The 27,310-nt window shown below is 41.5% G+C and overlaps 1 protein-coding gene across 2 annotated transcripts in view; it reads right to left on the minus strand.

Moving 5' to 3' along the window:
* The window catches only part of Tm2d1 (TM2 domain containing 1), a 30,130-nt gene extending 3,601 nt beyond the window's left edge, over positions 1–26,529 (minus strand). The window contains exons 1-5 of one of the 2 annotated variants that reach the window (NM_001108670.2): positions 26,325–26,529; positions 24,107–24,180; positions 16,646–16,754; positions 11,243–11,334; positions 7,790–7,863 (exon numbers count right to left, since the gene is read on the minus strand). In NM_001108670.2, coding sequence (NP_001102140.1) covers positions 7,790–7,863; positions 11,243–11,334; positions 16,646–16,754; positions 24,107–24,180; positions 26,325–26,491 — 516 coding nt within the window. In that variant the 5' untranslated portion in view covers positions 26,492–26,529. Of the gene's footprint in view, positions 1–7,789; positions 7,864–11,242; positions 11,335–16,645; positions 16,755–24,106; positions 24,181–26,320 lie in introns of both variants that reach the window. The other variant, XM_087549785.1, reaches the window with a different exon arrangement.
* Positions 26,530–27,310: the final 781 nt, after the last annotated feature.

Here is a 27,310-nt window from a genome sequence, read left to right on the forward strand (position 1 = left end):
CCAGTGAGATGGCTCGGCGTGCACAGAGAAGCTTTTTACCAAGCCTGACAACTTAGTTTGATCTCTGGAACCTACATGGTGGAAGGAGAAAAGCAACTCCAGCAACTTGTCCTCTAACCTCTACACGGCATGTCCTCCACATATACAACTACTACTGTAGCCTTAATGGTAGTAAACAGGACTTTGCCAAGTTAGGAACGTTACAGGCATCGCTCCTCTGTAAAACTAATCTGCCTGGCACCAGGCTTCAGTAGACATGTTTCACTATTTTTCTGCCCTGTGTCTCCTCTTGTTGTGTCATTTCTCCAAGCAATATCTGGAAGGCAATCACCAAAGCCTACCCAAAACCTTACAATAACAGCTCCCTATATATAAAAACCTTACAATAACAGCTCCCATATATAAAAACCTTACAATAACAGCTCCCTATATATAAAAACCTTACAATAACAGCTCCCTATATATAAAAACTTCTGAGGATTTTTGGTTCCTGGAGGTTGATAGGCCAATCTGACACTAACTTATACAGAAGTTTGGTCTCAACTGTGGCTGTAAAATACCTGGCCCGGGCTGACCTTGGGTCATGAGAGTTTATCTCCCAAGTCCCAATGAGCAGCTGCCTCAGGTCCAAACACAGGGTGAAGACTACTGACAGAAGCCAGTGAGGCGGGATGCCCTGCTGGTGGTGTTTTGGCTCCGTACACTGGTATTCTCGACAGTTTATGGGACATGGAAATGGTTCAGGTGTAGGACACGGTGTCCTTGCAGTGCCACAGCACTAGAGCATCAGGACAGGCATAGGACAGCAGGGTGTGTGGCAGCAGCTTCATGCACATTTAAGCCTCAAGGCTCTGACAGTGCCAGTACGCATTCTGCAGAGGGATATATGGGAGCCTGCACTTCCACAGAATGGGAATGGCTCCGAATAAGGAGCCTGCACATGCGACTGACAGAAACCCCTGAGATCAGACTGTTAATAAAAAGATGCACTGCCGAGGGACCTCACACAATACAGTGCTTGGTGACAACCTTGCTGAACGTAGTTTCCCAAATCTGTCAGTAAGTTAGGGTTGGCTGTTGTTTCTAGGTGTTTAAGGCGGCATTGTATTTTAAGGGCATTTCTGATAGCTTATTAAAGGCTATTGGTCCTGGGAGTAGTGGGGAAGGTTCATGTGGGAAGAAATGACAGCATGGCAAAAGGCTCTGGGCCTGCAGTGTGCTGGAACAGGTTCACTCCAAATGTCCAGTCAGCGTGTCTACCAATCAAGGTTGTGTCAGCCAGTTACAAATATCTCATTTTCCAGAACCTTCATATAAAGCCATTTAATATTCTGAGTAAAAACAAAATTATTACAGTTTGTGAAGTTTATTCCTTTCTTTATAAAGTAGATGACATTTAAATTTTGTGGTATTTATGTCTGTTGGATACATTTAAAAATTGATGTAACAGTTTTATTTAAACATGTCAATATTTAAAATTACATCCCATGCAACTATTTAAATTTATGATGGAAAACTTAAATGTCAATTTAAAAATATGCAGAGGGTACAGACTTAAAAATATTCTTCTAAGGGTTATACAACTGGAGTAAGGAAAAGCTGTCAAGAACACTTCTCATTTTAAAGTGATTTCAGAGCTGGGAGTTGTGATGCTAAACTGTAATCCTAGAACTTGAGAAATGGAGGCAGGGGATCACAAGTTCAAGGTCAACCTGAGCTACACAAAAAACTGCTTTACAAAAACAAACAAACAAACAGGGACTGAAGAGATGACTCGGAAGTTAAGAGCAGTTGTCATTCACACAGAGGACCTGGCTGTGATTGCCAGCACCTACATGGTGGCTTCACAACCACTCACAACATCAGTTCCCTTCTATCCTCGCCAAGAACCAGAAACACATGTGACAGAAACTATAAGTAAATCTAAATGATAAAAACAAAAGAAACTTAGTTAAAAATATAAATATAGTTCATTCAGCCCCAAGCTAAAAAGGCTTGCAACAGCAAGCACCTGCAGTCCCAGATACGTGAGGTGGGGGCTGAGGCAAGACTACACAGGGACTGAACTGATTGAACTAAGGAATTGAAGCCAGCCTGGGCTACACAAAGAGACTCCGTCTCATAAAAACAAAAACTCATCTCAACAAATAGTGCCTACACTATTCCAGGAAGGCACCAGACTCTCAACATTTATGTTGTCAGTGATAAGACACCATCCCACAAACAGGGAGCTGCCCCTAGTGGATTCAACTAGTACTTAGACAGCCAGCTGCTCATGTATGTCAGCTGCTGCTACGCATGTTGACTTAATTCCTAAAGATTAAATTAACTTGTCTGACATTTATGGATGCTGTGTATAAATTTAAGTAAAAACTAATGCATCTGTGACTTTTTTGTTGCTAGGGTCATGAGGAATTACTAGGAACATTAAGATAAGAGACTAGGTAATTAGAAGACAACGTATTCTGGGACTTTATTAAGAGAACAAAAAAGTGAAGCTTAGCTAGTGGAAAGGGGCCAAATAACTCTGTGGAAACGTCTGGGAGTATATGATCAGACTGGAGCACAGTCTCTTGCTCTACTTTTCTTCCTGTATTATTTTTCCTGATAATTGCATTTACTCATTGAAGAAAAAATACACAAAAGTTAGAAATAAGGTGATAGATGATTGGGTGGCCTTTTTATATTAAGCATTTCTAACAAGCCCATGTGCAGGTGGTATAAGTACAGGTGCTTTACAGTATGTCAGCCGCTGACCTGTAGAAAGGCTGAGTGCTAGTCCCTCCCTCCTATATGAAGACGGCACTCACAATAGTTTACATGAATGTGGTTCAATGTTGTGTATAACTGAGAAATCACATTATAGAGCATTTATTTTCCCTTGAGTTATTAATGTTAGCACTTCAAAGTTCTTTGTCATACAAGCGGGTGAACAAGAGGGCCAACACAATCAAGAGTCACTTCTGGGTCAATGAGATGAGTCAGTGGATAAAATGCATTTGCTGCCTACCACATGGCCAGAGCTCTTTGGAGCCCACAATGGCAGGAGACCCAACTCCACAGAATTGTCCTCTGACCTCTACATGTCATATGTTCCTGCGCATGTACACACACACACACACACACACACACACACACACACTCATACACACCCAAATGTAAAATATTGAATTAAAAATTTAAATTAAGAACTTTCTATAACACACATTAATGTCTCCTAAGGACACAGCCATAAAGCTGGAAAAGTCAAGCCCAGCATTTTCTAACAGCCGCTCTAATAAAGAACTACAAACACGGTGAATTGGCAGACATTTATAGTTCTGGAAGACAAAAGCTGCAAGTTTCTGGAGTCAACTGGCATTCTCTAGCCAAGACTCACGCCGGATTAGGGTCCACATAGTAAACCAAGATGACGTCCCCATATCAAGATCTTTAGCTTGCCTGCATTACAAGTACCACTCACAGGCTCCTTTGGCCTGGCCACAGAGGTGCACTGCAGAGAACCTCTTGCTCTTTATCCTTGATGTGCATAGTCTAATTCTTGACAATACCCCACCACCACCTATGTACACTCATACCCACCGCACCCTCCCACTCATAGGCACCTGCACACACAACAGGCACACACTGGGCTGCCATGTGGTTTGGATCTATACTTATTCTTGGAAATGTGAAATTCTCTGAGTAAATATCTAAAGGAGCTGTAGAAACGGCTCAGCAGTTACAAGCAGTGGCTGGGTCTTCCGGTGGGTTCAGATTCAATTTCTAGCACCCATACAGTGGCTTGTAACACTTTGTAACTTCAGTGCAAGGCAATTCAACACTTGGTTTTGGCCTCTGTGGGCACAGGTATGCGTGCAAGCAGAACACTCATATACATAAAAATAAATGATTAAAAACTACTGCTCCAAATCTAATCTCGTAGCATTGTGCCACTCATCTCCTTAACTGGAAACTCTGCTTCTTATTATTTGTCTGTGCTCCAGGGGGATTTAAGTCAGGGACTCCTGCAGACTTGGCAGGCTTTCTACCAAGCAGTCTCTCCAGGCTTTTTACTTTACTTGGCTTCATTAACTGACACAGACCAACCTTGTACTCACTTGAGCCCAGGTAGGCCTTGACTTGCAATCTTCCTCACTCAGCTTCCCAAGCAGCCAGGACCTAGCTAAAATTACTATCATAGTTAAAGTAAACTATGATTTTAAGACATTTTCATGTTGCTGTTTAACACTTGAGTAAGCATTTTCAATCCCTAGTTCCACATTTGAGCAAACACACACATGGGGGGTGGGGGGTAACAGGATAGATTAGGTTAGGATGGATGGATGGATGGATGGATAGATAGATAGATAGATAGATAGATAGATAGATAGATAGATGGATGACAGATAGATACTAACAGACAGACACACAGAGAGAGAGACACACACACAGAGTCCTGCTCCACTCTTACAGGCACACATCTAGTATACTTGAGTGTATATACAGTGATGGTTGCTCAGCATTACTGAATATAATTAATGCTTTTGAACTATCCATTAAGTAAGACAGTTCCACAACTTTGTTAAGTTTTTTTTACCACATACAAAAAGTTTATTTACCTGAATTTTATTAATGTGTCTGCAACTTATAAGTATATGATTTTATTACTATAAAACAAATTTTTCTTTGTGTATATTCAAGTGGCATTTCAATAAAAATAAATTAAATTAAAAAAAATGTAGTAGCTAAGTACTTTATTACCTAGACCTGAGCAACACATACAGACCCCAGTTAACAGACCGAATTGTTGATAGCAGGCTTCCTAGATAACCCAACTATTCTGAAAACTTAAAATGTCATAATCAACTCGGAAACAAAAAGAAGGGTTGGGAATATAGGTCAGTGGCAGAATATTTATAAATAAGAGTCACAAACAAATGGATACATAAGCTCTGTTTTTTCTTTTTCTCTTTTTGAGCAGAGTCTCACGTGGCCTAGATTGACCTAGAACTCTCAGGCCTCAATCTCTCAAGTGCTAAGATTAAACAAGTGTGCCTTTACACGAGTTGGGTTTTATTGTTTGTTTGTTTTGTTGACACAGGGTTTCACGGTGTAGCCCAGGCTGTTCCACACTCAGTATGTAGCCCTTTAGCCTCAGCTCAAGAGCACTTTGCCTCAACCCCTTGAGTACTGAGATCAGTCACGAGCCAACATACCTCTCTTACTACTTCTAACTTTCTCCATAAAAAGACTGCAAATATTAACACTGACAGAACAAAACACTTACCAGATTGAATCATCTCCAAGGGAGCTGCTACACTAGTGACAAATTAACTGTGTCAGCTGTCTACAGTCAGCCAACCACCATGTAGCTCTGTCAATCCTGACCCCTGGACAAGCTGAATTCTGGTGTGCCCACACTGACTTCTCTGCAAGTTTATTTTTTATATAAGTGAATTAGAACCATCTTATCAGGGTCACATTTTAATTAGGATCAGAATGTCTACTCAAGTATAAAATTTACAGATTTAAGCCACTTGACTTCATTGCTTTTGGCAACAGATCATTTTAATCTAAATGACTAATATAAATATTATTCTTTAAGTAGTGGCACTCACTAGGATGTCTTCCGAGGCAAGCACAGCTTAGGGATTAGTGAGACTTCCGCACAGGGTAAGTGAGCTGAAACCTACCTAATAAAGGCAGAGCAGGAGCAGCACACGTTATTAGTCACCCCGTTTCCCAGTGTATCACTCCCATAAATGACTCGAGGAGTCAGTGAATGACGCCAGAACAGTGGACAGACTTGATATTTAGGAGTCCTGTGCTTTTCTCACTGCTGTCCCACACTGAGCACCCCCGAGTAAGCTGGCCCCTGCTCCAGCACTGGCCGATTCAGGAGGGAGCATGTTCAGCTCTCCTTCAGTCAACAGAGTACAAGTCATGGCTGAGGTGCGGTCCAGGTAGCACTTCTGGAACGGGCTGCCTTTCCCCAAAGGGAACCATGGTTCTTGCATCATGGATATTCTAAGATAAATTGAAAAGCCTAGGATCTTTACCATTTTAGCCAAATTTTAAAAATTATTCAAAATGAATCAACATTTTCTGGTTGGCTGTTTTGAGACAAACTGTCCTGAACTTACTGTGTAACTCAGGCTGGTATCGAAGCGCTGCCTCAACACCCCCTACCCTCCCCAAGGGCTGGGATTACAGGAGAGCCAGCATCTGGGTCAAAAACCAAGCTCTCTTTATTTAAAGCCTTGGTTCCTAAGGAAATGTTCTGTTAAAAAGTGGAGCATATCACCAGACCTGTCTTGGGATAGCTAGATTCAAAGTCCTCTGGGAAAGAACTCAACTTATCACACTCGAGCACTCGTTCACCAAACCTGTGTGTCTAAATGAGAGCAGCAGACCCACTGGGGAGTTTGTTTATTTTTAGACTTCTGCTGTGTGGGTAGGGCTGGAGGGCAGGTGTGAGTACGTGGGCCGTAGCACATGTGCAGAAATCAAGAGGAAAACTTGTAGGAGTTGGTTTCTCCTCCGCCTCTAGAGGAGAAGCAAGATCAGTTCACAGCTAATATTCTCTCAAAAACAAACAAGGTGTGTTGGATTTTGGATACTTTAATTTGAACAACACCAACAAAACATAAATTCATTTCATCTTCATTTAAAATGAAAAGTCCATCCTCACATCTGCGTGCACAGAAGAAGCCTTTGGCTCTGCATGCCCTCCCCCTTCACATAGGTAGGACACAGGATGTCTGACTAGGCAATGCTAGGGTGTAAAGGCAGAAAAAGTCTAACTTTAAAACCAACCATTTTCCTTGTTTAACTTTTATCTTTGGTCCATATGCTGCCCCTCCTCACAGTACGCTGGTTGGCTTTAAAACAAGGCAATGCTACCAAGCAGCGAGAGCTGAAGGGCGGCCATGCTGAGTGAGAAGACAGAGCAGCACACAATGATGTAAGTACACACTGACACTCTCACTCAGGACACCAGGTGCCCCATACACACTTGCTGAAGTGCCATCTGCCAATAGTCATCCTCGCTTCTGACTGAAGAAGTTTCACAAGTAATCACAACCCATTCGGTATTTAACAGAAACAACTGGTGGCACCTTTAAGTGCGTATGGACAGTGTCTCATAAACTATCACCCACCACACCACTGTAGCATGAGAAGGAGGCTATCACGGAGAATAGAGAATCTGTGTGGATTTGGTTTTGCTTGAGGCTATCCCCATTACTAGAAACCACGCAGAGTACCCATACGTTCCTTTGTTCTACATCCAGTAAATAAGCTGGACTACAACTGCTGTCATTTGCACAGAATGCAATTCAGAGTGTCTATGCACTTCAGAAACAAAACCAAACCAAACCCTCGACTTCTGCCTGGAATACTGGTGCGTACAGCAGAGTCTCACCAACGTATCCTCTTCCCGTGACTGACGAGACGATCATGACTATCAGGCAAGTAAATAGTAAATCGGAGAAATCATCGCAACCCGCCTTAGAGACTCGTAAATCATAAAGACGTCAGAAAATTCTTCAGTAAGGAAGTCTCTAACGCACTTGAACCCGTATCCACAGTCATTTCTGAACATGGAGTCCCTTTTGAAATACACATGCTATGGGTTTTAAAGTCTGAGAAATGCTCACTGGAAGTGTAACCACTTAGGCCCAGCACCTGCAGAAGAGCTGTGAAGCATTTATTTCCTAATGTATCTGAGTGTCACACCCACCAGCAGCCCACCAAGCTCCTCACCGATCGTAAAGGCAGTCTGTGTTCCAGACTGAAACTAACTCACCTGCATTGAAATAAGGACGAAATCAATTAGGCTCCCAATTCCGCAAAATCCCACAGTGCAAAACTTTAACAAGCCTAGGAAAACATACAGAAAGTAGTTTACAGTCTAGAAAGCCTCATAAACACTTAAAATGACTCTAGTTTTCTACCAAACTATTGTATACTCTATAGTATGATGAGAAAAAGTATAATGTTAAAAAATCAAATCTCTGTATTTACAGGTTGTTATTAATGTTCTCAAGGGATGGATGGTACCGGGCTTTGTATGTTTAAGTGGGCAATTATATCTTATCAATTGGGTCAAAAAAAAAAATCAAATCTCACCTAAAAAAAAAATACAAGAACATTTTAAAGGAGCTTCATGTACGTAAAATGTCACAAAATAATTTAATAATCCATATAACAACAAAATATTGGTAACTAAATATAAAACAATACACTCTTACAAAACTTAAGAAATATAAATGTTTACACGTCCACACACCAGGGCCAGGGAAGAGCTCCAGGTGCCTGGCCAGCAGCACAAGCAGAGCTGAAGAATACCTTTTAGTAGCAAAGCCCCTTATTGATCTGATGGGACAAAATACATCATGTGATGTAAGTTTTACCGAGCAGAGTAGAAAGTTCAAATCTATACTATTAAGCCACAAAATATGTCCAAGAAAAATAAAAAAAATCCAAAATTTGACTAGTAACTCAAATACATATAATTCATCCTAGACCTGTTAAAGTTTCTTTTTAATAGCTCTGTAGTCAAAATCAAGAGCAGTGGCACATATCTTTAATCCCAGCACTCAAGAGGCAGAGGCAGATGGGTCTCCACTAGTTTTCGGCCAGAGTTTCTGCATCAGCAGTTAAACATTTGCAGAAGAGCCAGGTTCAATTCCCAGCACCCACAGGGTGGTTCACAACTATTTGCAACTCTAGTTTCAGTGAATCTAATGCCCCCTTCTCCTTCTTGCGTTTTGCCCCCAGGGGAGGGGGTGTTGAGACTTGGTTTCTCTGTGTAGCCTTAGCTATCCTAGAACTGGTTCTGTTGACCAGGCTGGCTTTGAACTCAGAGATCTGCTTCCCCCGCCTCCCAAGTGCTGGGATTAAGGGTGTATGCCACTAATGCCCAGCTCTAACAACCTCTTTTAACCCCAAGGGCACCTGGTATACACACTGTACACATACATACATGCAGGAAAAAGTCACACACATAAATATGAATAAATAAATCTTAAAACCAATCCTTCTCAAATTACATCATGAAACAGAAAATAAAGGAATACTTCTGACTCTTTTTACAAAACTAGTATTACCCTGATATCAAAACAAAGATGCTCATTTTCTTCTCTTATTCAATACAATACTTTAAAAAGTCTTAAACCAATAAGACAAGAGAAAGAAGTAATGGGAACACAACAGAAAATGAAGATACCAAAGTATTCTTTCTTATAGAGCATAGGATTTTCTACATGAATGACCCTAAAGACTCTACCTAGAAAACTCTGAGAAAGTTTCAGGAAAGTAGCCGTCTACAAAATTAATACAGAACCAATTGTGGTGGCTCACACTGGAAGAAGGAGGAAGATCAAGAGTTCAAGGCCAGCCTGAGTTACACAAAATAATATAGAGTGTTAGACGTTGCCCAAGGAGGATGCTTGACTCTCATTTAGAAAGCAAAATAGACACCTGAAGCAGATGGAAGGGGACTGAGTAGGAGAAAATGTGGAGACAGGAATGGGGTAGAGATCAAGTGTGGGGAGCTGGGGAGGGCTGAGAGAGAGAACAGAAATGGCTCTGGAATGGGGAAGACTCTTGGGAGTCTTTTGGGGTAACCCTAGCTAAGATACCTAGCTGTGGAAGATATGGAGCCTGAAGAGGCTACCTTTCTATATAGCCAGGCAGGACCCCCAGTGGAGAGAGGGGACACCAACGCACCCACAAACCCATCAACCCAAAATATGTCCTGCTTACGGGAAGTGCAGGGATAAAAATGGAGCAGAGATTGAGGAAATGGCCAACCAATGACTGCCACAACTTCAGACCCATCCCATGAAAGAGAGCCAATCCCTGACAGGATTAATAACATTCTGCTATATTTACACACAGGAGCCTAGCATAGCTGTCTTCTGAGAGGCTTCATCCAGCAGCTGATGGAAACAGATGCAGAGACCACAGCCAAACATCAGGGGGAGCTCAGGGAGTCTTGTGGAAGAATGGGGGAGGAATGAGGGAGTTGGGATGGTCAAGAATACCATAAGACCTACAAAGTAAACTAACCTGGGCCCATAGTGGGCACCAACCAAAGAGTATGCATGGGCTGGAACTAGGCCCCTTACACATATGTAGCAGATGAGCAGCTTGTTCTTTATGTGGGTCCCCTAACCCTTGGAACAGGGGCTGTCTGACTGTGTTCCCTTTCCCTTAGCTGGACTTGCCTTGTCTGGCCTCAGAGGGAGAGGATATGACTACTCCTGCTGTGACTTGATTGCCACGGTGCGTGGGTACCCATTGGGGGGGGCGCTCCCCCTTTCTGAGAAGAGGAGGGGGGAATAGGAGAGGGGTGTAAGGGTGGGACAGGGAGGAAAGGAAGGAGAGGAGCTTTGATCAGACTATAAAGTAAATAAACACACTTATGGAGATAAAAATAAAAATTTTAAAATATAAGATAAAAAAGAAAAAATAAATGAGAAGCTTTCCTGTAGTCTATTAACAAACATGTTACGGGGAAAAAAATTCTCAATTTGCCTCAACAAAAAGTAAAATACCTTAAAATACACCTAACCAAGGGAGTATAAGATAAGTCTAATGAAGAGTTAAAACACTGAAGAGAAAAGGGAAACACTGCTAGGAGATACTAGAAGACAGAAAGACCTCCGTGCTCAGGCACTGAAGGAGGCTACCTTACCAAACGCCAAAGATTCCATGAAACTCCAAAAGCTCACTATGTGTCCTCCATGAGACACAGCTACAGCACTCCTGCGTTCTTACCCAAAGCCCTCAACGTCAACACACCTCAGAGATACTTGTACACCCACAGTACTGCAGCATCGTTCACAACAACCAAGTTATGGACCCAACCTAGAGATCACCAAAATCCAACCTGTCCTAAGAGGGGCTGCTTCTATTCTCAGGGCAATAATGGGGCAACAGTGACAGTGACTGGCAGATGACACTCTTTTGGAGAGAAATCACACACTCGTAAACACTTATCATATAGACACTGTGGCCCTAGCATAACACAGTGGTCAAGTGATAATCCAGAAGTGCATTTTCCAAAAGGAGACTGCCTTGGCTGGCTTGCAGAACTGCATACTATAAACTCAGAGAAAAATGTGCCTATGCAACTCACACAAGTCTTGTACCTGGAGAGACTTAAACCAAAGGCAAATGCTCACTTACCACAAACTCTATACAAGCCTCACAAGCATTTTCTTCTTTTCATTTTTGGGTGAAGGATACTCACCTAAGGCAGGATATCCGAGGTAAAATCGATCTGCTCCCAGCCATCCCAAAAAAAGAGATAGTGCAACTGCCACTTTGTATGAATAGCCATTCCTGCATAGAACCAGAACTCAGTGTCACAGCCATGCACTGCAAACAGGAGAACACTTTAGGACGCCAGTCTGTGAGTTATTATTTATTTATTTGTCCAGTGGCTCACACACCCGTTCATTCATTCGTCTTTTTGGAGGCTATGTAAGCAACACTATGCAGAGCTTTTAGTATACAATGAGTGCTAAGCACTGTACAGTGCTTAGTGAATAAAAGCAGCATAGACCTCCGTCCCTCAGAGACTTATGTATCAGTGGCAACAATACAAACATATTTAAAATCTAATTGTATAGTTCGTTAGAAAGTTACAGATGACAGGAAACAAGAAAAGGGAGAGCAGATGGTTACCAAATCCAGAATTCTAGTGTGTAGAGAAAGTCCAGAATGTTGGGGGCTACTTAATCTGAGTGAGTAAGTAGGATGCTGTGTCAGTCTCCGAGAGAGGCAGCAGTCAGGGCAAAGCAGTACACTGTATGGGCTGGGGGCGGACTCAGGCCTGCGCAGCAGAAGCATACGGAGGAAGAGCAAGAGCAGCGGCACCTGTGCTGCTGACCACCGCTGTCATGCCAACTTTCACTTCGAGGATTTAACACTGTGACAGGCTCTACTTTACACTTTCAGATCCCGCGGTCGTTACACCAAAAACACATTGCAATGGAGTATTTGTCAACTAATGTCACAAGCATGTCATAGAACAAGCTCCACATTCAATGGCCTGCGTAACAAGCTATTATCCTCACACCTATACCGGCAGCCTGGCTGTGGTTCAATGCAGATCAACATGGCCGCACCTGCTTCGGCTGACTACCCTGGGCTGAGGTGCCCTGAGCTTCATCACAGCTACAGATTCCCTTTGAGTCAGTGAGATTTTCTAGGGTTCAGGCTGAAAACATGGCAGACACTTGTGGCAAGTTCTTTTCAGGATTATCTCATCAAAATACAAAAGGAAAGCTGACAAACACAACTCACAAACACTTAAGCCTTTTTATGTCTGCCACCCATTAACCTTAAGCCAAAGTAAGCAACAGAGCCAAGCCCCAAAGCAGTGAGACAGACGCTGTCCTGGTGGTGGAGTCTCGGGCTGAGAGCTCACTGACAACTCAAATCTGAGCATGAAGACAAAGCGTTTGATGGTTCTCGATGCTCAGGTGAGAAACAACAATGGCTGGTCAAAACAACAGCAAAACAAGCAAAACAACAATGGCTGGTCGGAACAACAGCAAAACAAGCAAAACAACAATGGCTGGTCAGAACAACAGCAAAACAAGCAAAACAACAATGGCTGGTCAGAACAACAGCAAAACAGTGCTGAGAGTGTCAGACTCTGGATATGGTAACTGTATGCACAATTTCTAATATTTTAAATTTAGGGCATTAGAAAAGAAGGAAAGAAGCAGTAATAGCACTCCAGATTTTACATTAAGCATTAGGAAGTTGAAGAAAGTTGAAGGAGGAAAATACAGATGGATGATTCTTGAAAGGGAAATGAAAATTAGGTTTGGACATGTGAATTTGAGAAATCTATGAGATCCCCAACAGGGCTGAATAAAAACCAGCTGAACATACAAGTTAAGTTATGAACACACAGGAAATACTTAGTGTCGTGAGGTTGAGGGTACATGGCTATAATCCCAGCAGTAGAAGACGGAAGCAAGGGAATCAAGACTCCAAGATGAACCCTGGCTGCACAGCAGGTATGAGGCCAAGAGAAGAAAGAAGTGAAGGAACTCAGCAGACACCGAGGAAGCAGAAGCAATCAGACTCTCAATGGAGATTAAGGGAAAAGGAGAGAATGACTCCAAAGCTTCTGACTGGCAGCTCTGTTTTATGGGTTTATTGTTTTGTTTGAGATAGGGTAGTAGCCTATCTAGGATAGTAGCCTCCACATAGTGCAGGCTAGCCTCAAACTTATGATCCCCCTGCTTCTGTCCACCAAGCACTAGAACAGTGCTTTAAGAAACAGAGTACAACAGGTGCCACTCATGAGACAAGTACCAGAGGGAAAATAAACTGTGTTCAGTTTTAGGGACCATAACAAAGATGATCACATATAAAGGGTGGATAGATCAAAGATAAAATCAGGGACTCTCTCAGGAAGCCTGAGCCTCATCTAGGGCATATACAACTGTGCCCCTCACCACCCCCAAACCTGACACTGCATACCCTTGCTTAAATCTTCTGCTTCATAAACAAAATACAGGACCAAGAATAGTGTTTGGGTATAGCAACAATCACAAAAAAGCTAAGGTGGCTGGAGATGGCTTGGCCTTCACTGCTGCCCAGAGGACCACAGTTCAGTTTCCCAGTACCCACATCAGGCAGCACACAACCATCTGTAATTCCAGCCCCAAGGGAGCCAATGCCTTCTTCTGGCCTCCACAGGCACTCACATCTCTCACACACTCACACATGAGAGAGAGAGAGAGAGAGAGAGAGAGAGAGAGAGAGAGAGAGAGAGAGAGAGAGAGAAGAGAAGAAGAAGAAGAAGGAGGAGGAGGAAGAGGAGGAGGAAGAAGAGGAGGAGGAGGGAGGGAGGGAGGGAGGGAGGGAGAGAGAACCTAAGGCACGGTAAAAAAAAGGATTGAATTTATATGAGAAATTAAGAAAAGAAAGCATTTTAAAAGAAGGGAATAGCCAATGTCATAGAACAATTTTAATATACTGTACAAATTTAATATATAAATAATATTTGATAGAGAAGTAAGTATTGCTGGTAAATTCCAGTATGGCTCTACTCAGAAAGTTTAATAGTTGATGAGTACGTATTGTATAAACAATTATTCAAAAGTTTGTTGTGTAAAGGGAATGAAATACATCAACAAGAGTTATGTGTGCAAGTCATGCTGAAGACGGCCTGGAAGGGCAGAGACTCCTTGTTATTCAACAAACCATTTCTCATTTTCCAATCACCAGAACTGCAATAACTAGCTGGCCTTGCAAGTGAGTGCAGCTATAACTGTGTTTTGGTCAATGGAAAGAAGGCTGAAAATAAGGCTATTTCTGGACTTCATCCTTAAATATACTTGCAAAGGGCTCCCATCTGTGAGTGGAAAGGACTCTAGATTCCTCTAGAGAAAAGCCATGGAAATGCTGGGTCCTGCCTGGCTGTGTGGGACCACACCTGCTCAGACCGGAACCCAGAACTCCAAGGCAACCCAAACTAGACCACATCATTCATGAAAGAATAATTCTTACTGTGCTAAACTACTGAAATTTACACAATTTAGCCTGCTCCAGCTAACGCAGATAACCAGTATAAATAGTTGAATGGCTAAGTAATCAATAGATGTGGTTACTAGACTTCAGTTTCTGAAGACTACAGAGTAGCTATCCGTAATGCTGTGTAATGCTGAAATGGAATTTTAATTAAACATTAATATTATATAGTTTCAAAACTATGCCAGCAAGAGTAGGAAAAAAACCCATGTCAATGAGAAGGGAACCCCCAGCAAACAGAGTTTACCAGTGCGCCTATTCATAGCTGGCCTTTGCCACACACATACTGTGCATTCTGTTGAAGGGAATGGACACGGCAGGCCATGCTGGGTGTGCAGCTCTTACAGTGAAACTACTAATGCAATCCCATGTTCTGATACAATGCTCATCAAAAAAATGTATTTGGGATCTGTAGCTTTTACTGTGAGAGGGGAATAAATTGGCTAGGAGACTAGAGTGTCTGTTTTCCTTACTGATTTTATTATTAAAACTGACATCAGTGATTTATAACCATATTTAGCAAAGCTTGGTCTCTCTCAGTTTAATCTACCCTGAGACACTGTAATAAAATTCAGACTAACTTAAAACTAAGTATCAAGAATAGTTACTGTGACAGGCCAGCTGAGAGAGATGGGGTTCTCACAGATGTGTTTTTAGTTGTACTAAGAGCCATGAAATCTTTTTCACACCAGAATCTAATATTTTTTCTGTCATTTCTGATAGATAAGGTAGAAGTACCAACCTATAATTTAAAAATTGAATAAACAATACCTAAGTGCTAGGAAGCAATTTCTTTTAACAATTTTTACATCACTAATTCTTTCTAAGGATTCTGAAAAAAGTTGTAGAAAAATCCAAATATTATTTATTTCTTAAAGTGACTGCAGCCAAGCAACCAGAGCTTCCAGGGACTAAGCCACTACCTAAAGACTATACATGGACTGACCCTGGACTCTGACCTCATAGGTAGCAATGAATATCCTAGTAAGAGCACCAGTGGAAGGGGAAGCCCTGGGTCCTGCTAAGACTGAACCCCCAGTGAACTAGATTGTTGGGGGGAGGGCAGCAAGGGGGGGAGGATGGGGAGGGGGAACACCCATAAAGAAGGGGAGGGGGGAGGGGGATGTTTGCCCGGAAACCGGGAAAGGGAGTAACACTTGAAATGTATATAAGAAATACTCAAGTTAATAAAAAAAAAAAAGTGACTGCAAAATGTACCACCAAATAAAACACAACCATTTATATAGTTCTAATATACAGACAATTGCAGAAGTGAAAGAAGGTAGGAAAAGTAAACATGTCTTTAGTTCACAGCCGAAAAACTGAATGTAAGCTTTCTAATAGGAAAAAATAAAAGATTCTCTAAACAGAGACCATTCCTTTATTATCCCACACTCATCCAGCTTCTGAATTTTGCCTAATGCTATTGCCCATCTATTACAAAGAATGAAACCACTGTAGGACAGTTAATCCTGTCAACCTGACAGGATATAGAATTACTGAGGAGACACATCTCTGGCCATGTCTACAGAGGAGTTTCTAGGCTGGTTTGGAGTATGAAAACCCACCCTAAGTGTGGACAGCATATCCCACAGGCTGGGGTTCTGGAGTGAATAAAAAGACAGAGTAAACTGAGCCCAGCCTTCATTTCTCCCTGACTACCAACACAAGAAAGCAGCTGCCTCGAGCTCCTCCACTATGCTGTCCTCGCTATGACACCCTGTACCCTTCTTTGTAAGTTGCTTTTGTATGGTATTTTGTCACAGCAGTGAGAAAAGTAACTAACACAGTGTACAAACAATTAACAATACTGTTTCTTCTGATATAATATGTAAATACTCATTTGCGTTTATATTTTGAAAAAAAGTATGCATAATTCGGTTGGTAATATCAACTTACTTAACAGGGCCTGAGTCAATTTCTATTCTTTATTACCTCACAAGTTAGCCCAGCTCCTGGCTAATGAACTTAAAATAGATGGTTGTCTGACATTAGCAAGAAGATACATATGATACTTGCAGGACTTCCCATAACATCTCATTATTGTTCACTCCATGTAATCAAGATACTACATTTTAATTTTCAGTAATGTACTTACACATTTCGGCAAGATATGGGCTTGAGAAAACCAACTTCACTTCCAGTAAAATGTGTTTCATTACCACTCAAATCCTTACAAGTTATGTTGGGTGCTGGAAAACATTGAACTAAAGACAGAAAAGTGAATTTTTTTCAAGAATGGCAAAAGACAAAATAACCTATAATATTATAACAACTATCTCCCATTGTAACATCTGACAGAAGACTGTAGACAGGAAGTTAAAGAATTCCATTATATATATGAGATGCATTTGTATAGAAGAAAATATGATAACATTCTCTCTACACAATAATACAAATATGGCTATACTGTTTTAGATGTGTTCAAGACCCGTCTAGTTCATTCTCTTGCCTCTGATAACAAAAGAACTGTAAATATTACTGATTTTAAAAATTTTCATCTTTAAATAAAGGATACTTGAATTTTTGTTGGCAATCCATTTGATATTTATCAAGCTATTCCAACAGAATCTATGGTTTATATCTCCAGCTTTTATTAATTATTTATGATGGCTAATCGTGACTGTCAACTCTGTGCATACCTGCGGAATTATCTGAATGAAAGTTAACCTAGTTAGGGAAGACCCACCTAAGTGTGGATGGCATCACTTGTTAACAGGGATGGCAGACAGAATGTAAAGGAGAAAGTGCTGACACCAGCACTCATGCTGCTTCCTGACTACGGCGCAGTGTGTTCTGCTGCCTCTTGCCCCTGCCATCACACCTTTCCTGCCACCATAAACTGTGTCCCCTGAAACAGACTGGGAGCCAAAATAACCTTCTTTGTTTTAAACCAGGTATTTTGCCATAGCACAAGGTAAGTAACTGATGACTATTGTAGACAATGGCTTCCATACACGTACTTGTGTATGTATACAAGTATATTATACAGAATAATTACAGGATATATATTCTGGGTCTCGGTATAGTGTTATTTCAGCATTCAGCAATGTAAATCTGCACATATAACCCAAGACACAATATAAACAAGCAGCACAGACGTGACTTTGTGCCAGGTCAACCCTGTCCTAAAAGTAAAGCTTCTTCACAGCTTTATGGTGAAAAGAAGAATTCAGAAGCAAGGATGACCTTATCTGGGCTATTTTTGTCTCTTTCAGTCCTTGGCCTCCTTGTAGGTAAAAATAACATTAAGATCACCTACATCATAGGGCCATTGTGGTTAATATATAGAACTATGTACCACAAAGTCTATAGCATTAGTGTGTACTCAACACATTTTGTTTGTCTGTTTGAGACCAGGTCTCATGTATACCAGGCTGGCCTCTAACTCATTTGCATGTGGCAAAAGTTTACCTTGAAGTCCATCATCCCTCCAAGAACTGGGATTAAAGACATGTGATACCATGCCTATCTGAAGAAACATGTTCTTCAATATCTATGTGCATACATGCACACTCTAACTGAGATGAGTCCTCTCAGTGAACACCAACAGTAATAATATTTTTAGGATAGTTTAAGCAAATACTTACCTCTACATTTAGCATCAACAATCATGGGGTTTTTTTGGAAAATGCTAAAAATAGAATTTTGTGTAATAAAATACACACAGAGATCTGATGGTTTTATTGTGAAAGAAATATATTTTCTGTTTGGTTTGTAACTATTCTAAGGTTTCCAACAAATCAGTTTTTTGTTTTGTTCTGTTCTGTTTTGTTTTTCTGGGCAGAATAGTACATGAAAATTGTCCCCCCCCCAAAAAAAAAAACAAAACAAAAAAAACAAAAAACAAAAAAAAACCCAAAAAACCTCTACGAGAGGCCTGTATTCACTGGACTCCTCACAGTTCAAACCAGACAATCCATAAACTTTACTTATTTAATACACTTTAAAATCTAAAGCAAGGTGACACGTAAGATAAAAGACACGAATTCAACTCAGTTGGGAACTATTACATAAAGTGAATGTGAAGAGGGGAAGTGAAGAAGTAATGGTATTGGGGTAGTACCCTGCAGGGACTATAGCTGAGACTGTTGTAGTTAGGCCAGAGCTTTACAGTTGTGACACAACTGAAAGACAGCACATCAGTTCACCTGTGAACCACGGTAGTGACCCGTTCTGACTCACAACGCACGGGGCACAGAGTATCAAAGCTTTCAATAAAAACTTCTACAAAACAATCGCTTTCACTATGACTCAAGACACACAGCAAGGTTTACACAGTGCTAAGGTATGCAAAGGCAAGGAATGTAGTCCTCGGTGAAGTCCTCGGCAGGCATGTGCAGGGCCCCGGACTGAATCTTCCAAGACAGAGCAAGGACAAGGGAGAGCACTAGCACTCTGTGTGGTGCACAGGCTGCCTCCAACTGTACTCCTGCCTCAGGCTTTGAGTGCTGGAACTTAAAGCACGGGTATCACAAATGGACTGAACAGTACATTTATTTGTCTTTTGCTCTTTCTTTCTTGGGACAGGACATTTGCAACCAAACTCAACATCCTTCTGCCTCAGGCTACAAGTGTTAGGACTGTGTGAGCCACCATGTCTGGCTTAGATCAATAATTCTTAATTGGGCTGACTGTGGTCCCCAGAAGACATCAGGTAATTCTTGGAGGCATTTTGTTATTATTCCTGGAGGACTGCTATTAGCATGGGGGATAGTGGCTGCACACAGTACTAGACACCCCACGGTGCACCACAGTCCCCCAGTAATGAAGTGTCCAATGATAACAAAGCCAACAAGGTAACAACACATGCATGCCTGCAACCCCCAGCCCTGAGGATGCAGAGGGAGGAAGATCAGAAGTTCAAAGTCATCCTCTTGGCTACACAGCAAGCTCAAGACCAGTCTCCGCTGCCTAGACCCTCTCTGGAATCCAAGCCCTTCTCGGGACTGACAGGCTTCGAACATTTTTGCTCTCATTATTCTTCCTAAATATTTTCTAAAGCTTCACATATCTGATATTTGAATTTTTCATTATGAATTTAAACAGCTGCAAAAATATGTAGTTCCAAGAATACTAAATACTACATTAAGATTACAATGCTATAGTACTCTAGAACAACAACAAAAAAACAAAAAAAATCCCCCCAAAACAGAAGAATTTGATGTTCATCATCATCTGACAACAGGCTTTTCTATACGTTTTAAAAAAAAAAAAAAACTTACTTCCATTTTAGGCAACAAAAAAAAAAAATACATATATACCTTAAAAATGGTACCTTATTTGGAAATAGGTTCTTGGTAGATTTATCAAGTTAAGATGATATTATTAGAGTAGGCCTTAACCTTCTATATAAAAAATGAAAATGGCCAGGTCTGGCGGCACACACCTTTAATTCCTAGCACTGGGGAGGATCTCTGTGAATTTAAGACCAGCCTGGTCTACACGATGAGGTCTAGGTCAGCCAAGGCTGACTGGAAAGACACGGTCTCAAAATAGGAGAAACTGGGTACATGAAGGGAGGATGTGAAGACACCCGGGGACATACATGGAGGTGGAGGCAAGGATTTAGTTAACACAAGTGCAAGACAGCGATGCCAAGAATCAGTGGCTACCATCAGTGATGGTACAGAAGAGGGAAAGGGAAAAAGGATTGTGCTCTAGAGCCAGAAAAGAGCAATGCTCTGTGAACAGTTTGATTTCAATGTCGGATTCCAAGCCCCAAGAGCCCACATAAAGAAGGGCAAAGTGCTACAAAACTGCCCTATGTTCTCACATGCTGTGACATGTGCATGTGCACTTACACACATTGTCTTAGAGTTTCTTTGCTGTGATAAAGACCATGACCAAAATCAACTCTGAAGGAAAGTGTCTATTTCAGCTTACGTTTCCACAGTACTCCATCACTAAGGGAAGCAACCTAGAGGCAGGAGCTGATCCAGAGACCATGGAAGAGGGCTAATTACTGCTGTTCCTCATGGCTTGCTCATCCTGCTTTCTTATAGCAGCCAGGACCAACATCCCTGGGGTAGCACAGTTCACAGTAAACTGGGCCTTCCACATCCATCATCAATCAAGAAAATTCACCACAGGGTTGCCCATAGCCTAATCTGGTGGGGATATTTTCTTAACTGAAATTCCCTCTTCTAAAATGACTCTAGTTTGTGTCAAATATTCAGTCCCTAAAATAACCATAGTCTATCTAAAATATTCAAAATATCAACTGTATGTTCCTGTAAATTCAAACACAAATTAAATACTTTTCTACTCCAAAAGAGAAGAACCAGGGCACAGTCACAATCAAATCTAAGCAAAACCGAACTCCAACAATTAAATGGAAAGCTCACTATCAGACTTCTGATACGCCTTCAAGGGGTACGACCTGTTTGGAGGATGTTGATCACTGGGGCATGATTTTAACCAGTCCTTATTCCCAGTTCTGTCTTTTCTTTGCTCCCAGGCAGCCAAAATACGAACAAGTTTCCTGTACCAAGTCTTTCCATCATTGTTTCTGTCTTACCATAAGCTAAAAAACAATGGAGCCAGCATGTATAGGAACCGTGAGACAGAAAGAAATCTTTCCTTCTTTAATTTTTTAAATCTTGGGGGCTGGAGAGATGGCTCGGTGGTTAAGAGCACTGACTGCTCTTCTAGAGGTCCTGAGTTCAATTCCCAGCAACCACATGGTGGCTCACAACCATCTGTAAAGGGATCTGACGCCCTCTTCTGGTGTGTCTGAAGACTTCTGCAGTGTACTCAATACATAAAATATAAATCTTTTAAAAAATATTTCTTAATCTCTGATATTTTATCACAGTAACAGAAAACTAACATACTTTGGAAATTTTCTTTTCTTTTTTTTTTAAGATAGGGACTCTGTGTAGCCTTATGTTAGTGTGCTGGAACTCAGTCTACAGACCAGGCTGGTCTCAAACTTAAAGAACCACCTGCTTCTGCCTCCTAATTACTAGGATTAAAGTCAGTGCCGCTGGTGCCTGTCAACTTACTTTCTTATTATACAGCCTTGTCAGATCTGTCTGCCGACTATCTAGAATCAGGTCTTCAAGAGACAAAACAGTATTTATAATTCTAATATGGTACTTTCCTTTTTTCCATTTTTTATTGGTTATTTTATTTATTTACATTTCAAATGTTATCACCCTTTCTAGTTTCCCCTCCACAGACCCCCTATCTCTCCTCCGTCCCCCATCTGCCTATCCACTCCTGCCTCAGCACCCTAGCATTTCCCTACCCTGGGTCATCAAGCCTCCAGAGGACCAAGGAGCTCCCCTTCCAATGATGTCCAATAAGGCCATCCTCTGCTACATATCCAGCTGGAGCCATGGGTGCCCTCTTGTGTGCATTTTGGTTGGTGGTTTAGTCCCTGGGAGCTTTGGGGGGTCTGGTTGATATTGTTGTTCTTCCTATGGGGTTGCAAACCCCTTCAGCTCCTACAGTTTTTCCTTATTGGGGTCTCCACACTCAGTCCAGTGTTTGGTTGTGTGCACAGCATCTGTATTGGTCCAGCTCCTTTTCTTTCATTTCTTTTTTCTTTCTTTCTTTCTTTTTTTTTTTTTTTTTTGGAGACAAGGATCGATCATGCTGGACTCAAACTCAAATCAAATATTCACCTGCCTCTCCCTCCCAAGTGCTGGGGGTGGGTTTTAAGATTTCAAAATCTGGCTAGGCCCAGTTCTCTCTTTCTGCCTATGTGCCCCCATGCTCCCTGCCATGATGATAGTGGACTGAGCCTCTGAAATTGTAAGTACGCTCCCCACTCCCCAAATTAAATGCTTTCTTTATGAGTTGCCTGAGTCTGTCTCCTCACAGCAACAGAACAGTAACTAAGACGGAAGCCATTAATACTAAATTTCACCTAGCCTTATACATATTTAGAATGAGGGACACTCCCCTCCTTTCAATCATTAGAATAAAGTGCTATCCACTATCAAAACACTTCTGACATACTTTGATAGTCGATGCATATATAAAATCTTCACCATACTGTTTTAATAGGTAGGATATACTGGAGTCTACATTTCAAGTGTATATATGGGGGATACATTTCTGTGTAATTTATTGAACAGCTTGATGTCCCCTATAACTCTCTCTCACAATAGAACCCAGGCTGGCTTCAGATTCAATGTACAGACCATGATGGTCTCAAACTCATGATCTTCCTGTCTAAGCCACCCTGGGGCTGGGTTATAGGCATGTACTGCCACATTCAACTTCAAGTTCTTTCCCATTAATTAAAAACACTTGTCCAAAGGTGGGTAGATGGCTCAGTGAGTAAGCACATTTGCTGCCAAGCCTGCCATCCTGAGCCTGAGACCTGGGAACAGGGCAAAAGTCAGGAATTGATGACTGTTAAGTTCTCCTGGCCTCTATACATGTGTATTGCAGAGCCCCAGCACCTACATCCACTGGTTCTAGTTCATCCAGTTCTAGGGGATCCAATGCTTCTTCTGGCTTCCAGTCTCCTGAATGCACACAATGTTTATACCCCTACTCAGACACATACACACAAAATTAAAAAAAAAATTTTAAATAAGAAAATGAAAAATAAAAGTCCTAACTAGCTGGGCATATGTGGTAATCTGAACAAAAATGGCCCTGTAGGCTCATATATTTGAATGCTCAGTCATCAGGATTTGACACTATTTAAAAAGAAGATGTGGCCTTGTTGGAAGAAGTATGTCCCTGGGGGTAGGATTTGCGGTTTCAAAAGCCTGCTCTAGCCCCATTGCTCTCTGCCTGTGGGTCAGGATGTAGCTTTCTGTAGCTGCCCCTGCATCATGCATACCAGCATGCTCCCCAACATGATGGTAATGAACTAAACCTCTGAAACTGTACGCCAGCCCCAACTAAACACTTCCTTTTATGAGAGTTGCCTTAGTCACGGTGTCTCTTCACATGACAGAACAGTGACTAAGATAACATGGTAGTGCATACCTTTAATCCTAGCACTATGGAGGAAGAGGCAGGAAGATCTCTGTGATGTCAAGGCTTACACGGTGACACCCTGTCTTAAAAAAGAGAGAGAAAGAAGGAAAAAAAAAGAAGTAAAACCCTAACTAAATAACTATATTTATACCTCTATAACAGAGCTAGGGAAGCAGAAGGCTAGAAATATTTAAAGAGATAAATATAGTTATCCTGATTTAAGTATTGCACACACACAGAACATTTCATCATACAACTAATATACACAATAGTTTCATATTTCAGTTAAACAGACAAAAATGTAAAAACATGGTTTATATAACAGATTCTAATGTTGTAACACAAATAAGCAGAAAAAACAGATCATATAATTAAGAAAAATTGCTTAACTTAAATAGTGACACTGGGTATAACTCTGGTATAATTAGTTAATTAACAAACTAATTAATTGAATGTTGACAGTTTTAATTTCAGTTTTCAAATCTAAATTATTCTTATTATTTAGTGCAACATAAAACACATTTATTAATTACCGTGAGGGCTTATGCACTGTTACTTGAAATAGGTAAAAATCTTACAAAATATTTTAAAGAGATGATTCTGGAAACCTTACCATGAGCTGTGTAGTTTGTACAATTAACTGGTTCTTGCGTAGCATCATTTATTTTTGGTTCTTTACAAATATATGTTTAAAAGGTTAAGGAAATTTGAATTATATTTCTAGCATAAAATGTTTTAAATCTCATATACTCCTATTGATTTGCATGTACAGAGAGGTTTTGAGTTTGTCCAAATCAACAAACTCAGACACAAACACACTTTTAAACCTAGTGCGGTGATGCGTGCCTTTAGTCCCACCACTTGGGAGGCAAAGGCAGGTTGAATTCAACCTCTCTTGAGTTCAAGGTCAGCATCTACAGAATGAGTTCCGGGTCTGCCAGGGTTATGTAAAGACTCTATCTCAAAACAAAAAACCTCAAATACACTTTTAGTATTACCTAGATAATAGTTGATAATTTATCATACGGAAGCCATAAAAGATAAATTTTTATCAAAAGTTCTAGCAATAATTCCATCTTCAAAGAACATCAGGGAATTAACAGAAAGCACCAAATTATTTTAAGATTTAAAACAAATCAGTTTCCAGAGCTCTGGATTCAACTAATTCACACTTAATTTCATGTAACACAAACGGATGAGGAAGATATTGCTATTCCTATGCCACAGAAGCACAAGCTGAGCTTTTAACTTTGAGTGGCTTATCCAGCCATGTAAATCATGACCTCCTGGCAGCCAAATCAGATCAAAGCTGGGATACTTTGCATCTGTGGTATTTGTTATCTCTATGGAGAGTGTCTCCAGTAGGATCTTAAGTTACTGAAAACCACCCTCTAATAGATGCCAAAATAATAAGAATGTCTGTAAGTTTTATTGTCTAAAGATTATATGATTCACACTCCAATGGAATAAGTGTGGTACATACAAGATGTCTTTAGTCACAGGTTGACCCTTCGTTGGATTTCTGACTCAACTCTGGAAAGGTCTTCTTTAGTTAGGACATTAAGGCAATGCTCAGCTGTCACCAGAGTTCTACAGGCTCAGTCACTTCTCACCAGGGTTCAACAGCGCATAATCAGCTCAAATACTTCTTAGAAGGACATTCTGGTCTTTCCTAAATCAATGCTACACTCAGTATGTCAGAAACTCCCTGCAGGATGGGATTAGCAAAGTAAATTAGAGGTAGTCTGTGAAAATTTCATGGATGCTCTCTTTAATTCACAGATACTACAGAGTTTTCTTAATTTTAAGATTTTTCTTAAGAACCTTTCTTGTTTCTGCAGGTTTGAGTATCTGTACACAAATGTTTGAGGCACTGTGTCAATATTCAAATTTTTGTTCAAACATAGCTATTTGAGTTTGAGTTTAACAGGCATCTCACCTTGTTTCTGGGTTGCATGTTATTGTAATAAGACAATTCTAATTAAACTGCCATAAACGGTACTTTAAGTTGGGGGGGGGGGTCACTGTTATTAGTATGTGTTAGACTTAAATTATTTGCTCATTCAAAAGCCCCTGCCCCTAACTATTGCCAGTTGATGGCTTCTAAGTTAGAGAATCAGTTTTAAGTCCCCAGGTAAGGCAACTATGCTTCAGTGGATAACCCACACCACCGTGGAGATGAGCAGCACAAATCTGACTCCCTGTGTTAGTTTCTGTTAAGAGTAGGGGGGCGGGGGAGGGCGAGGTTAAGAGGGAGTGGGAGAGAAGACCCGATCTTGAAGGAATTAGAAGTTAAAAAGTCGGTGTGAATATGATCAAAATCCACTGGGTGAAATTCTCCCAAAGAATTAAAACATCCAAGAGGAACTCTAATTTAAAAACAAATAATAATAATTTGTCTAAACAAAAAGTGAAGCAGTCAGTTGCCTGGCGGCAGTCCATCTGATGATGGCTGTAGGTGATATATGTAATGTTAATAACAAACGAGAAACATGCATTGGCTCACTAGTAATTACTTGTCTCCCTCAACACCTGCAAACTTTCAGGGACGCATCTAACAATTTTTGCACTTACAGTATCTGGGACAAAGCCTGGATGTTTGTGTGTTTGACTAAGTGAACAACCCGGTAAAATTCATGGTCAATCGGAAAAAAGAAGTGCCAACCACTGGTCGACCCAGGGAAAGCACACAGTGCTCGCCTTTCGTCCCCACAGCCCTCCTCACCTCCCTGGGTCCGTTAGTCACTAGAGCCACAGCAGAGGCTATGGTCCCCGTCCCACTGCCCGGGGTCCTGCTGACCGCCTGAGAAGGCCGACTTTCCGGAGGATATTGTCCCACTCTGAGGTCCTCACACTTGGGCGTCTCCTCGCCTCCGACAGCGCCAGAGGCAGCAGCCCCACAATGTCCCGCGGCGACCGTCACGAGCCACAGAGTGCGGAGGAGGGCCGGAGGCCCCGCCGCTGGAGAAGCCCGACCCGCGGGCCAGGCGGCCGCCATGTTGGGCACCGCGTCCTCGCGCTTCCGGTTCCGCCTCCGAGATAAGGAAGGGCCTTAAAGGGGCCTGACTCTTGTAGGGCAGCTTAGGTTTTCTAAGGGTGCTCCCTGAGATAACTAGACGCAGTCAGTCACAAAGGCGAGATTTTTTTTTTTTAATATGTTCGCTTGTCATCCTTGATCAGGGACCATCTTAATCTCTGCCAAAGCAAGCATGGGAACATCATCATCATCATCATCATCATCATCATCATCATCATCATCATCATCATCACCATCATTATTATTATTTAAAAAATGCCCAGGTCAGGGAGACTACTCAGTGTGTAAAGGCACTTCTTCCAGGGCCTGACAATCTAAATTCAATCCCTGGAACCCACATGGTGGAAAGAAAAAAATTGATTTACACACACACACACACACACACACACACACACACACACACACACACTTACTTTTAAAAACTGAATAATTAAAAAAAAACACACGTCTGGGAGTCTTCTCTAGTAGCTTCCCTGAGAACCCTCACAAGGAGACAGAAACAGCTCCTTGTGATGATCCCCAATTGATACTTAAGTGCTGGGAGAACGACCCAAAGTTCACCTAGGTGCTTGTCCCAGCTCCTAGTGGACACTAGCGGTGATCCTGGAGGCCCCAAAGGATAGGGAGTTCCCTATGGTTGAAAGAATTTAGATTGCCTAGAGGTGATCCAAGTGTGATTATAGATCGCTGTAGCATAATATAGTGACCCAACACTAAGGAATGGCTTCTGAGGACCGAATATCGGGCCTGGAGAGATGGCTTAGGAGTTGGTTTCTAGCA

Source organism: Rattus norvegicus, chromosome 5 (genome assembly GCF_021556685.1).
Source record: "Rattus norvegicus strain SHRSP/BbbUtx chromosome 5, alternate assembly SHRSP_T2T, whole genome shotgun sequence".
Classification (NCBI taxonomy): domain Eukaryota; kingdom Metazoa; phylum Chordata; class Mammalia; order Rodentia; family Muridae; genus Rattus; species Rattus norvegicus.